This window comes from Heptranchias perlo, chromosome 17 (assembly GCF_035084215.1).
Source record: "Heptranchias perlo isolate sHepPer1 chromosome 17, sHepPer1.hap1, whole genome shotgun sequence".
In the NCBI taxonomy this organism is placed as follows: Eukaryota; Metazoa; Chordata; class Chondrichthyes; order Hexanchiformes; family Hexanchidae; genus Heptranchias; species Heptranchias perlo.
In genome coordinates, this window is record NC_090341.1 from 31511039 (window position 1) to 31525162 (window position 14124).

The 14124-nt window shown below is 42.5% G+C and overlaps 1 protein-coding gene across 7 annotated transcripts in view; it reads right to left on the minus strand.

The window, feature by feature from the left end:
• Nucleotides 1-14124, minus strand: part of prickle2b (prickle homolog 2b) — a 183310-nt gene that overhangs the window by 11250 nt on the left and 157936 nt on the right. For all 7 annotated transcript variants that reach the window (XM_067998844.1, XM_067998847.1, XM_067998849.1 and 4 more), the window contains 3 exons: nucleotides 9350-9463; nucleotides 2996-3133; nucleotides 54-257 (listed from right to left, as the gene is read on the minus strand). In XM_067998844.1, the coding sequence (XP_067854945.1) occupies nucleotides 54-257; nucleotides 2996-3133; nucleotides 9350-9463 (456 nt within the window). The remainder of the gene's footprint in view (nucleotides 1-53; nucleotides 258-2995; nucleotides 3134-9349; nucleotides 9464-14124) is intronic.

A 14124-nucleotide genomic window follows, 5' to 3' on the forward strand; every position in this document is an offset into this window, starting at 1 on the left:
ACAATCTCTATTTTTTGCAAATTAAAAATTGGATCATTATTTTGCAAACTCACCTCATCACATGCTGCACATCGGGGTTTCAAACGTTCAGCATGATGTCTCCCACAGTATATCTTCCCATTTTGGTAAAAATAAATCAGATCCACCAACAGTTCATTGCACGTGGCACAGACAAAGCACCGAGGATGCCAGCAAACTCCATGACCTGCTCGTGAGGCAAATACAGCGATGTCTCCTCCATTGATTTGTCCTCCACACTGATTTACAATTAGAAAAAAAAAATATGGTACATTTTGACATTTAGAAAGATAAAGTAACTGATAAATCCGAGCAAATAAACATAAAAAACAAATAACCCAGTGGCCAATTGAGTTACAGCCAGACTTGTGAAGTCTCATTCCTTAAGAGTGACACTCATTTTAGTTTGAAAATGTAACCTATTTAGATGCATGTTTCTTTTAAAAATGAACACAGTTCCAATTGTTCAAATGGATTTGCAACTTGAATCATCATTCATGATCATAAACCTTACTTATGTTTCCATGTTGCTGACAGTCCTAGTTATGGCCTTTGTCATAAAGACATTCCCAACTAGAAATTAATTGTTTAAAATTTTTATACCAGTCAAACAGAGAGCAGACAGTGAGCAGAGCTCAGATTATCTGCTGAATATTTTTAGACTCCCAGACAAATCCTAGTAATGACTTTGGGGCTATCCTTTGTGAGCCATCTCCCAAGCATATTTTCAAGGCTCTTTTCTACTGACTCTATACTTGCAGTTTAAACTCCTGAGCTAAATACTGTACAATAAGACTTCAACTTCCAGACATTGCTCCCAGACTTATGAACAATGAGTGACAGCTAAGTCACTCATGGCCCAGGGATACATACAGGTAAATGAACGAATGTATTATGATTTGGTCAAAGGCTTCCTGCATTGCTGGGATCAATGTCATTAATGTGATTACATAGATAGCATGCCTCAAAGAGACTGAAAGATCACATCAGGCAGAGAGACTTTCTTTTTCTTTTCTTAATAAGGACTTAACTTCAGAAGATACAAAAAACACCAAGAGAACCCAAAGGGAATTATACATATGGCAGTTAAATGATATATTACCTTCCATAGGTATGGTCTTCCTCATTATTAACAGAAATGGAATCTCCACATACAAATAGGATTATCTATCACCCCACGGGGATGGGGGGCTAGAATTTAGGCAATTTGATAAGGAGTTATTTCCCCATTCTCATATAAAACACCTTGTTTTTTTACTATTATTTTAACTCTTCGATTGGAGACAACAAAATTGAGATTCCAAAAATATGGTGAAAACCATGAAATATTCACAGGATGTAAGTAGCTTTAAGCAGAAAGGGACATCAGAAGGAGGCTGGGTGAGAACATTGTATACAGAGATTGAACTTCTTTCAAAGATTGAGGTGGGTTGAAGAAATCTACATCTTCAGGCCAGCCTGGAGCATATACACTTATCCTGAGTTGTTGGGCCAAGGTAATAATGCTTGGCCTATGGATAGCCTCAAGAGGAACCCGCCAAATGTTGATCCATTCAGTAAGAATTAAATACTATACAAAGAATACAAAAAAAAATAAGCTTAGGAAAACACCATTTGGCCCACAAAGCTAAATGACCCTTTCACAGACAGTGTACAAGCTGCTCTATCATGGATTCTACGTAATCTATTTAACCTCCCGAGGAAAGGTTCTGCAAGGTTTCTCCTGTGATTCAGAGAAATATCGGAGCTAGTGTTCATGACTGCAGATGGTAAACTTAAGTAAGGACCTTTAAAATCAGTTTTATTGCCAATTTAAAAACCTGGGGTTTTTTGTCTGCTTTTCAGTTTTCATTTTTAGCATCAAAAACCATGAGAAAACCAAATATTTTCTTAAGGGTATTTGCTCCTCTTTAGATCCCTCATGTACTGATTAACTTTTCCACTGGTCACACTTTTGCTGACGGTGACCTCAAGGCACATTTTGCTTATGCTTTCAGCTGCTTTATCCTAGCAAAATGTGTACTAAATTAAAGCCAACATAATGACCTTTTCCAAATATAATTGCCTTCTTTTAAGTGAATATACCATATGTATGTATCTCATGTGATATCCCATATGGTATTAAAATTACAAATTTAGGTGCAGTGCAGTGCATTAGATTCATAGGGTTCAGTGGGATGCAGGTTCAGTCCTTCATGCTGCTGAGTTTCTGATCTTAGCTACACTGCAGTAAGGAAGTACTGAACAGAGAAAGGAGGAATGGAAAATTGTTTCTGGTTGATTTCCAGTGCTCATGGAGCTGTACCATAGGAAGCAGTCAATTGTCAATGCCTTTGGGTGGAGGAGGAGAATAGGACCAAAAAGTGCTAAATTGTAGTCGAGCCCAAGAAACAATTTTCTTACAATGCTGCCAAAAGTTAGGATAATAATTAAAAGGTTAAAAATTAGTATCAAAAATGTAATGACATTTACAGAATTATAGAATTTTACAGCACAGAAACAGGCCATTTGGTCCAACAGATCTACGCTGGCATTTATGCTCCAGACGAGCCACCTCACACTTTACTTTTTAAAAATAGAAAGATGAAAATGTATCTGCTGCCATTTCAATTTTAGAGCTTTTTATGCAGTTTTTACATGTTACATAGAGTTACATCGAAACTACAGGCCATTTGGCCCAACTGGTCTATGCTGGCATTTATTCTCCACATGAGCCTTCGCCCTCCCTACTTCATCTAACCCTATCAGGATACCCTTGGATTCCTTTCTTCCTCATGTGCTTATCTAGCTTCCCCTTAAATGCATCTATGCTATTTGCCTCAACTACTCCTTGTGGTAGTTCGTTCCACATTCTTACCATTCTTTGGGTAAAGAAGTTTCTCCTGAATTCCCTATTGTATTTATTAGCGACTATTATATATTTATGACCTCTAGTTTTGGACACAAGATGACCCTTACTTAAAATATAAATGCTTACCTGTTCACAAATTGCACCAGTCATGGTTATAGGGAAAGGTCTGACAGTGCCCCTTCCCAAATTTTCCCTTTTTCTTTGAGTACTGAAAAGTCGCAGTTCTTTCTTTTCGTCTTCATCAAGTGAATTGCAGTACCGAACCTGACAATGGACCACACGATAATCATAGCAAAGTTAAAAAGGAACATTGTGCTCAGTCGTAAAATCCTTCTTAACTCAGTCTGGTCTGCTGCATTACTTCTGAACGAGACCAGTAGAAGGAGCAGTGTACTGAAATGATGCATGGCACTGGTTGGGGGGGGGGGGGGGAAGAGGAAAAAAAACAGAACTACTTAAGGCAGTTCACTGTCCATCTTTCTCTGTGAACTGATCACAAAGAGCCATGATCAGTGGCAGCAGAGAAATTCTCAGCCCAGAGCATTTAGCTGTCCTGACCAGATGGCAAGTGGTCTTTCTTAAATGTTTTTAATAAAAATTATGTGTTGAAATCAAAACAAGATTCCCAATACTCACCTCTTTTTAGGAGAAAGATAATTTATATTATTGTGCTGTTAGGTTATTATGTTTAAAATCATTTTATACTGAAGACATGATAAATCACAGAATTCATAATAATCAAGGATAATGATATAGTTTCATCTGTGGAAAAACTGCGGTGCAAGTGAGACTAAGGAAGCGCCCCAAAACACCCTGCCCACATTCAAGACAGACACTGACAAACGAACCCAGTCACCGCACCCTTGGACAATAGGGACTGTTTATTTATGTATGCCTGTATGTACCATGTGGGTTAGGCTAGGCTGAAATTAGAAGACAGGGTTGGGGGGTACTGAACTTTTATTAACTTGTAAGGATGTATAAGGTTGTATCTGAAGTAAGTGGAGAGCTCAACCTGTAAATTTAACTTGGGACAGGGTTATCAAGTCCCGCTTCTGGACCACTTTTAAATAAAATTGTTTTTGAACATCACTGCATAGTTCTTGACAGGTAGACATTTAGCAATACATTACCAGAGCAAAAGATTTTTCCAACACAAATAAATATCTCAAGTTTTAAATCAGTTCCCTAATAACTCCTTAACATATTTTGACAGAAAAATTAATGACATTCATAACAAGGAAACTATAGAATTATGCCTCTATTTTATATTTGACATGGTTTTTAAAAAAAATTAATTTAGAAGTACAGATGCCAAGCCCCCACATTTTGTGCATCGGGGAGGGTGTAATTTGGTAATTGATCCTCTGTGGGGGCAGGAATTTGGGCCGGGCATGATGTATGCCAAGGTTCTGTTCCAGAAGTGCCCTGGCATAAATTCCATTGAATTTCAAGGTACAGTGAAGTAGTGTGCACTATCCTGGTGGCAGCCACATGCAAATTATGGAGTTAGGGTGAGATGTCGTTACTCAACCTAAATTATGTGACTTCCACCTTCCCATCTGCCCTCGAGAATGAGCACCACTGTTTCAAAGGTGCTATTTGCCAGAACCTGCTCTTCGAGACAGAAGTAATTCATTGAAAGGAAACTGCTGAACTGAGATTGCTTGTGCAGACTTTTGACCATGTCTTCGGATTCACTGCAGGCATTGGGGGAAAAAAAAACACTTTACTATTCAGGAAGCCTCCCCCTACATTATGCATTACCCTGGGGAAACATTGGGGGTTAAGTTGGATAACCCCCGAATCCGGGCGCGGGAGTCGTGCTGCCGGATCATCTCCATGATTTCTGCATGCAGCCAGCACTACTTAAATCTCTTAAAGGGGAGGTGCACTGTCAATGCAATTGGTGGTGGAAGACAATTATAATGGATGGACCTGCAAAAGAGCGTGCACCGAGGTTCTCCGATGACGCGCTGGAGGCCTTGATGGAAGAGGCGGACACACAGGGGGGCCCATCCTGTATCTGCAAGGTGGCAGAAGACCCTCCACACACCAACTGCAGAGGCAGTGGGAGGAAGTGGCGCTGGAAGTGAATGCCAGGAGCAATGCACCATGCACATGGATGCAGTGCAGGAAACAGTTCAATGATTTGACACGAGTGGTCAAGGTGATTGAATCAAATGTCAAGTGGCATAGCCTACCAATTGCATCACTGATTCACGCACGACACCCTCCGTCACCCTCTCACCAACAAGCGTTTTCCATCTGTACGCAATGCTGTACTTCGGATGCTACATCTCACCTTCACATAGTACCAACTCTTGTAATCCACACACCCACAACTCACAGGTCACACACACTGGCACCTATTCAACCATAACAGGCTCATCGCCCAAACATCTTGCAGGACATTCAATGACACACTTCCCTCTGTCTTGCAGGATAAGGTGGCGCATAACAGCCAGCAGCAGGAAAGAACGGACAGAGGACAGGCACATCCTTACCCCCATGGAGGAGACAGTTCTGGGGATCATTGGTCGGGCTGTCGCTGCGGTCATGGCCACCGGCGGCGCTGGAGGTATTGACGATGAGGGTCTCTGAATACCTAAAACTCTCTCGTTTCCCACATCTCCCTCATCCCACAACCTTTTCTGACTCACGTGCTGCAGATGGTGTCAGCACACACACCTTGCTTTCTCCTCTCCCCGCTCCACAACTCAACCCATCTCCCTTTGTCGTTGAAGATACCCAAGAACTGGAGCCGGCACCATCCAAGGTGGAGGAGGAGCAAGAAACTGATAATGAAGCCACACCATCACTTGATCTTACACTTGCATCCACCACCTCAGATACTGACACTACACGTAGTGTAGATGCTAAGTTAGAGGAGGGTTTTGCATGTTGTGAGACACTGGGCACAGGTGTGCAGGAGCCAGGGCAGGGGTAAAGGATACCACAGGTGCCAGCTCACCAGAGGACAAGGTCGCACACTAGTTCTGCTGCAGAGGTCAGAGGATGACTTTGATGGGCCAGGCTACAGAAGGCGGCTGATGAGCATACACAGCCAAATGCTTGGAGCACTGGAAAGCCTGTGTGCAATGTCAAGGGGCATGGAGAAATCCCCCTCCAACTTGGCACAGGGCTTTGCGCAGAGCTTGGAGCCTATGCTTTCCCACATGGAACGGGTGGTTACCTTCATCAGCACACCTGTGGAACCTGCATCAGATGCAGCATCTGATGACCGATGTCTCAGCTTCCATTGCAGCACAAACAGATACCAATGGTCTGCATGCTTCATTTGGAACTCAGACTAATTCCTTGGAAGCTCAGACTGCTATCATGGCTCTGGGTACCACAGCGGAATAGAGCTTCCAGGGCATCACAGCACTCCAGCAATCTGTTCTCCAGCAGGTCACCAGGATTGCTAGGCACGGCCTCGTGCGAATGGCAGTGGCACCATGGCAGTCGAACCTGCTGTCCTCTCAAAATGACAGCATTCCTGCTCCCACCCCTGCCACTCTGCCAGTGTCTTTGGCATAGCCTGTCAGCCAGCCAGGCCAGACTGCTGCAGCCCAGGCCAAGATGGTGCAGTCTGAAGCCAAGCCCTCCCGGCCCAGGGCTGCTTGAGGTCATCCTCCATGGCCATCCTCACGCTCCTCAATTGAAGGTCAGCAGCCTTCCACCACCAACGCTCCAGCCACTCGTAGGAGCACTAGGAAAGGTAAAGGCACACGAACGACAGGCACTAAGGGAATGCACCAGGGTGAATAGTGTAATGTAAACTATATGATTTCATGTGCTGGTTAATTATTTTGTATTTGAACTCGCAGTTGGTAGTGGTTTTTATCTACACGATGAGCTGCAAGAGGAAGCAGTGTGTAATCATAAGGAGGACGATTTGATGGTCATGTGGGAGAGAAAAGATGAGGAATGTCGGACTGTTGGTGACTTGGGAGGTGTCACTGAGGTTACTGATATCGCTCATGAATAAGGTGAGCGTGCACGTGCATTCCTGATCGGAGTCATGAATCACAAGGAGATAGCCCTGGTCGCTCAGTAGCCTTTGACTTGCCGTGCTGGTTGAACGATTGGTGGCCATTGGACTGCTGCCTAATGAAGGCATCATGACTGCTGCCAGGGTTGCGGGCATTGACCTGCATGATGCGCTACCTGTGGTCATACACCAGCTGCACATTGAGGGAGTAGAACCCTTTTTCTGTTCATGAAGATGGCCGCGTTGAGATGCGGAGTACGCATGGCATCATGCGTGCAGTCAATGGCACCCTGCACCATGAGGAAGCCAACCCTCATGCTCGCTCATTCTGCTGCTCTCGGTTAAGAGGGAACGTTATGAATCTGTTGCAGAGCTCGTACAGAGCCTCAGTGACCTCCTTTATGCAGCAGTGCACTGTAAACTGCGAAATGTTGCACATATCGCCAGCAGCGGCCTGAAAGGATCCAGAACCTACAAGTTCAGCGCCACACTTACCTTCACAGCCACAGGCAATGCTGACCTTGCCCTGCTCTGAGGCTGCAGCAGTTGACAGATCTCCATCACGACCTCTTTCGTGAACCACAGCCGTCGGATACACTGATCTTCGCTTAGGTTGAGTTAAGAGAAATGGTTCCTGAAGGCCCTCATTGGATATGGCCTCTTGCTCAGTGCTCTGTGCCTCCTCCTCCTCCCTCTCCTTGTAGCTTGACCTGCTCTGCGTGGCCTCTCTGTACACTCCCAGTTGTGTTCAGTGCCCAGCGGGAGCCCTAGCAGACCACCCATGGTTGGCAGAAACCTTGTTCAGCACACTGTTTTAAATGCCACCAACAGTAATGCAGGACCTGCCAGACTAATCTCTATATAATATTGCAACTTTCTCCAAGTACAGGAAGCTTCAACACACGTACAAATGTACCAGCAGCCAGATGCAATAATCCAGCAACTAACCTGCAACACCTGCATGATCCCTTTAAATAACACTGGTGGGGGGTCCTCAAGGCCGTCTACGACCTGTTCAGCTGTGCGTTGGCTGGAGCACACTGATCTACCACATATTCTCCCTACTTTACATGGTGCCAGTGTTAGTTATCTGCACGTGCGCAAATGCCTTTACCAAGATGGCGTCTGGCACACGTCACGCTAGAAGCATGCGCACGCATTCCGGACACCATTTTGGGTCCTTAGGAGGCAGCGTAGTGCCTACAAAACGGGTGCTATGCAGCCCAATTTATATAATTCTCTTTAAAACAATGGGCTAAGTACTTGAAGGCTGCATAATGGGCTTCTCACTCTACATGATAAACATCCTGAAGGAAGAAGGGCAGCTGTAGGCAGTCCAGAAAGCTATATTAAACAGGCAATGCCAGAGAAGAGCCAGAAAATCCTGGTACTACCCATCCAGCAAGATCTTTAGGCCCAGGCACACTTTGAGACCTTTCACAGGAGCTCTATCTCAGGAGGCTTGCTTCAGTCGTGAAGCTTTGGAGGAGGTCTATGCATTGCTGTAGCCAAACCTGCAACCAAAGTCCACAGCATAGACAGCTCTGACTGTTGCAGAGAAAGTGACCATAACTCTACTCATGCCACACAATCATTCTAGGGAGTCACAAAGGACTTTTGCCAGATCAGCCATTTGCTATGCACTCCTCCATAAGGAAAGTCATCAGTTCTCCCTTTACCAAGGCAGCTCAGCTTATACAAGTCGATAGTTTTCTCACAACACTGACTGGGAGTATGATAATCTTTTTCATAATTGCCAAATTCCCCAGGGTTATGGTGGCTATTGATTTAACCCACGAGGATTGCGTGCCTCAAATGTAAACCCCCATAACTATGTGAAGTACAAAGGCTTCCACTCCCTAAATATGCAGCTCCTTTGTGACAATAGGCACAGCTTCTTGCACATGAATTCACGATATGCTGGGAGCTGTCATGATACTTTTATACATTGCCAGTCCAGTGTCCCAGCTCTATTTCAACAGCAGGATGGCTGCAGGCTGACATGGGATACCCGCTACTGCCATAGTTCACGATGCCACTCTGTAGGACCATCGTGCTGGAGAGGAGTGCTACAATAAAACACACGTGAAGATAAGGATAAGTGAGCAAGCCATTGGGATGCTCATAAGAAGTTTTGGTGACTAGATAGGTCGGGGGTGGGGGGAGGCTTGCAATTGCACCCAGCAGTTTTGTAAATTGTGGTAGCATGCTGCATTCTTCATAACTGATAGTAGCTGTCCCTAGGAATTCTAATGCAATCAATCTCCTAGAATTTCAATTGGCATAAGTGCAACCCTGCTGCACTTAAGACGCCACATTGGGAACCCAGGAATTTCGAGGCCCAATAGTTTTTATACACACAGGTTGGATGCACTTATTTTTCAAATACAGATTCAAGAACGCCCTTCATTTAAAGCTTTTTATGTCATTTCCACTGTGTCCTGGACATCATGCATACACCCGACTATATATGTTACAATTACCTCATTATCATGTGGTGGTAGTTGATGTAACAGCTGCTTAATTCTATACTTCTCTCCAGGGCTGTTAACATATGGAACCTTATCTTCTGGGAGACAGTTGTAGTATTGGTGAACCTGTACATAACAATACTGTTATAGTGACAAGCAATTCTTAGCTTCATTCTTATCATTCTAGCAAAATTTTTTAAAATTATATTCGTATTTTCAGATGGCATTTGTGTTTAACAATAATCATAAAAAAGAGCTGTAAATAAATCAAATAATAATGGCAGAAAATACTGGAGAGTCACAATAGTCCATTAGTATCTGAAAGGAGAAAAGATGGGTCTGAAACAAAATATTAACTTGCCTTTTCTCTTTTCAAAAGCTCTAATGCCTAATCTGTATTTCCAGCATTTTCTGTTTTTATTTCCATTTTCCAGCATTTGCAATTTTTCACCTTCTCAGATAATAATGGTGTTGCTCTATGATACAATCTTTGCAAACTCCTTTCCCTCCTTCAATCTAGGTGTCATGACTGTTACGCAGTGTGACTAATCTTACAGTCATCCAGCTCAAAGGACAAGATGCACACTTCCATTTTAAAATATTTTGTTTGTCGCAAACATTTTATTTTTTGCTGGGGGCGGGTCATTTGGAGGAGCTAGTTACTTTAGTAAATGATATATTTCACTTGCCACTACTGTGTTATTGTTCTCAAAATATTAAATGGTTCGTTCATTATTACACTATAACAATGTGATCTCTGTTAGAACATTTCTAGGACCTGATCATCACAGGCACCTATTTCTTGACAGATTTATTCTATCAGTACAAATTATGTCTCTTGCTACTGAAGTAGAACTGTAGCTCCACTGAAATACTGAATGCCCAGCTGAGACTGGGATGGAATGGAGCAAAGCCATGTTATACCTTGTGTGGCACAGAAAGCATTTTTAATACCTGGTAATAAAAATGATAAAGAAACACTTACTTTTCCCTGTGGATATAGTTAACTGTGGGATTCAAGGCAGAGTAGACCTTTATTTATAAAATGAGGATTATCCCTTCAATAAGTAGCCCCTCCAGTCTAATTGATGCTTTACAAACATTTCATAACCATCTGATTATTATAAGGTTATCATAATTCCTACCCATATTTCTTGTGCATTCTCCGGTTCGAGTTTAAAACATACAGCTAAATAGAAATATAAATGAGAACATGAGGCATACCCTCAAACAATATCCTCTAACGGGAAAAAAGAAAAGCAGCTCAATTTATTCCAGTCCACAGAGAGTTTAACTGAAAACTGCAGGCATGGTTGTAATGTGTAATTGTTCTCCTACTGACACTGGCTATAATTAAATCAAGCTGTGCTATACAAGGTAGCAATGTTTCTCCAACTGACATTTGCTATGATTAAAGATGACGCACATTACTAGTCTTCCATTTACCACTCTTTGAAAGTGTTTTCATAACCAATGCTAAATTTGAAGTTATGCCGTAAATGATTTATTGAGATTTTCACCAACAGGTGACATTGGGATTATTATAAAGACTTACAAATACCTTGTAAATTACCTTTATTCCTGTTTGACTTGGATACACTTAAGTCTACAGTTCACCTTCTGTGTCCCTAGGCTTTTTGACTGACACTATGCAGCAGCCATGAGGAACATCATGGCACTGTGAAGAAAATGGTTGCCATACAGGAAAACGAAGTGCAGTAATGACATAGTATAGAATCATATTAAATTTACGGCACAGAAGGCGGCCATTCGGCCCAGCGCTGGCCAAAAATTAGCCACCCAGCCTAATCTCACTTTCCAGCACTTGGCCTAATCTCACTTTCCAGCACTTGGTCCGTAGCCTTGTAGGTTATGGCACTTCAGGTATACATCCAGGTACTTTTTAAATGAGTTGAGGGTTTCTGCCTCTACCACCCTTTCAGGCAGTGAGTTCCAGACCCCTACCACCCTCTGGGTGAAAAACTTTTTCCTCAGCTCCGCTCTAATCCCTCTACCAATCACTTTAAATCTATGCCCCCTGGTTATTGACCTCTCTGCTAAGGGAAATAGGTCCTTCCTATCCACTCTATCTAGGCCCCTCAAAATTTTGTACACCTCAATTAAATCACACCTCAGTCTCCTCTGTTCCAAAGAGAACAACCCCAACCTATCCAATCTTTCCTCATAGCTAAAATTCTCCAGTCCTGCTAACATCCTTGTAAATCTCCTCTGTACCATCTCTAGTGCAATTACATCCTTCCTGTAATGTGGTGACCAGAACCGTACACAGTACTCAAGCTGTGGCCTAACCAGTGTTCTATACAGTTCCAGCAGAACCTCCCTGCTCTTATATTCTATGCCTCGGCTAATAAAGGAAAGTATTTTATATGCCTTCTTAACCACCTTATCTACCTGTCCTGCTACTTTCAGGGATCTGTGGACATGCACTCCAAGGTCTCTCATTTCCTCTGCACCTTTCAGTATCCTCCCATTTATTATGTACTCCCTTGCCTTGTTTGCCCTCCCCAAATGCATTACCTCATACTTCTCTGAATTGAATTCCATTTGCCACTTTTCTGCCCAATCCATTGATATCTTCCTGCAGTTTACAGCTTTCCTCCTCACTATCAACCACACAGCCAATTTTTGTATCAACTGCAAACTTCTTAATCATGCCCCCTACATTTAAGTCCAAATCATTAATATATATATCACAAAAAGCAAGGGACCTAGTACTGAGCCCTGCGGAACCCCAATGGAAACAGCCTTCCAGTCACAAAAACACCTGTCGACCATTACACTTTGCTTCCTACCACTGAGCCAATTTTTGGATCCCATGGGCTTATACTTTTTTGACCAGTTTGCCATGTGGGACCTTGTCAAAAGCCTTGCTAAAATCCATGCAGACTACATCAAATGCACTACCCTCATCGACCCTTCTTGTTACCTCCTCAAAAAATTGAATCAAGTTAGTCAGACATGACCTTCCCTTAACAAATCCATGCTGACTGTCCTTGATTACTCCATGCCTTTATAAATGATGGTTTATCCTGTCCCTCAGAATTGATTCAATAATTTGCCCACCACCGAGGCTAGACTGACTGGCCTGTAATTACTCGGTCTATCCCTTGCTCCCTTTTTAAACAATGGTACAACATTAGCAGTCCTCCAATCCTCCGGCACCATGCCTGTATCCAGTTAGGATTGGAAAATGACGGTCAGAGCCTTCGCTATTTCCTCCCTTGCTTCTTTTAACAGCCGTAGTGATTTATCTACTTTCAAAGGTGCCAATCCCCTTAATACTTCCTCTCTCACTAAGTTTATTCCATCCAATATTTCACACCCCTCCTCCTTAACTACAATGTCTGTATCATCCCTCTCTTTTGTGAAGAGACGCATTAAGAACCATACCCACATCTTCCGTCTCCACACATAGGTTACATTTTTGGTCTCTAATAGGCCCTACTCTTTCCTTAGTTATTCCCTTGCTCTTAATGTATTTATAAAACATCTTTGGGTTTTCCTTGATTGTACATGCCAATATTTTTTCATGTAATGTAGGGGATTCCACAGTCATGGAATGGTCAGATCATTTTATAGCAACATTCAAGAGTCCTGAATAGTGCTTTGCCTCCCAGATGAGGGAATAGGGATATTATGGAGCAGGTGCAAAAGATTTTGGATAGAGCAGAAGAACAGCTAGAAAGTGTGATTCAGGTTGGGAACCAATGATATAGGAAAGAATTAGGAGATAGATTAAAGAGCAGAACTTTAAAAGTACAAATTTCAGGATTACTTCTGTGCCATGCACTTGCCAGTACAGAAATAGTAAAATAAATGTGTGGCTGAAGTGATGGTGCAAGGGGAAAGGTTTCAGATTCCTGTGATATTGGGGCAGGATGGATGGGCTTCCCTGAACAGGGCTGGAACAAATGTCCTCACTAGGAGAGTAATTACTGCTTTTGAGGAAGGATTAAATTAATATTGCAGGGAACAGAGAAAGAAAAACAAGGAAGAACTTACAGTTATATAGCGCTTTTCACAACATAGAACTTTTGAAATGTAGCCACTGTTGTAGGGAAACACAGTAGCCAGAAAGAACAAGACGAGGAAGGAGAGGGGAAAGCAAAAGCAGTAAAGAGGCGTAGGAAAGATAAAAGAAAAAAAAACAGGAAAGTAATAAAGAATGGGCCAGAGGAAGGAGGGATGTAAAGATTAAGACTGCAAAACAGACAGAGGTAGATTTGAGTTGAATGTAAATACATAAAGTATTCAAAATAAAATTGGTGAGCTAGAGGCACCGACATGTTCAGGATTTTCCATAGAAAAGCTGTGTGAAAAAAGTTACTTTCAATGTTGGGTTTTTAAAAAGCATATGGTATCCAGACAAGTAAACTAAAAGGCTGAGATGACAAGATGCCAATGAGCTATCTGCAATGTTTGGACTGCAAATATGCAATTTATTAACCTGCCTTGGAAATCAAAAACACCTTGCAAAGCCCTTGATTTTTTTTGGCTGTGAACAATAAGATAGAAGCTGGGGCACAAGCTGGCAAAGAGGCTTTTTGATACAAGGAGGCTTCAAGAGCAGTCAGATGTGTTAGGGGAAAGACTGCAAAGGCTTTTGCTGAGGCAAAGAGGTTAGAAATGCTGGCGGATACTTAGATGCCATTTTGTTTAAGGTCATTAAGATGACCCACTAATGTGGGCTAGCCTGGTGTCTTTTTTATTCTGTAATATTATGCAAAGATAAATTGTATGGATTGAATTCTGAGGATCTGGTTATA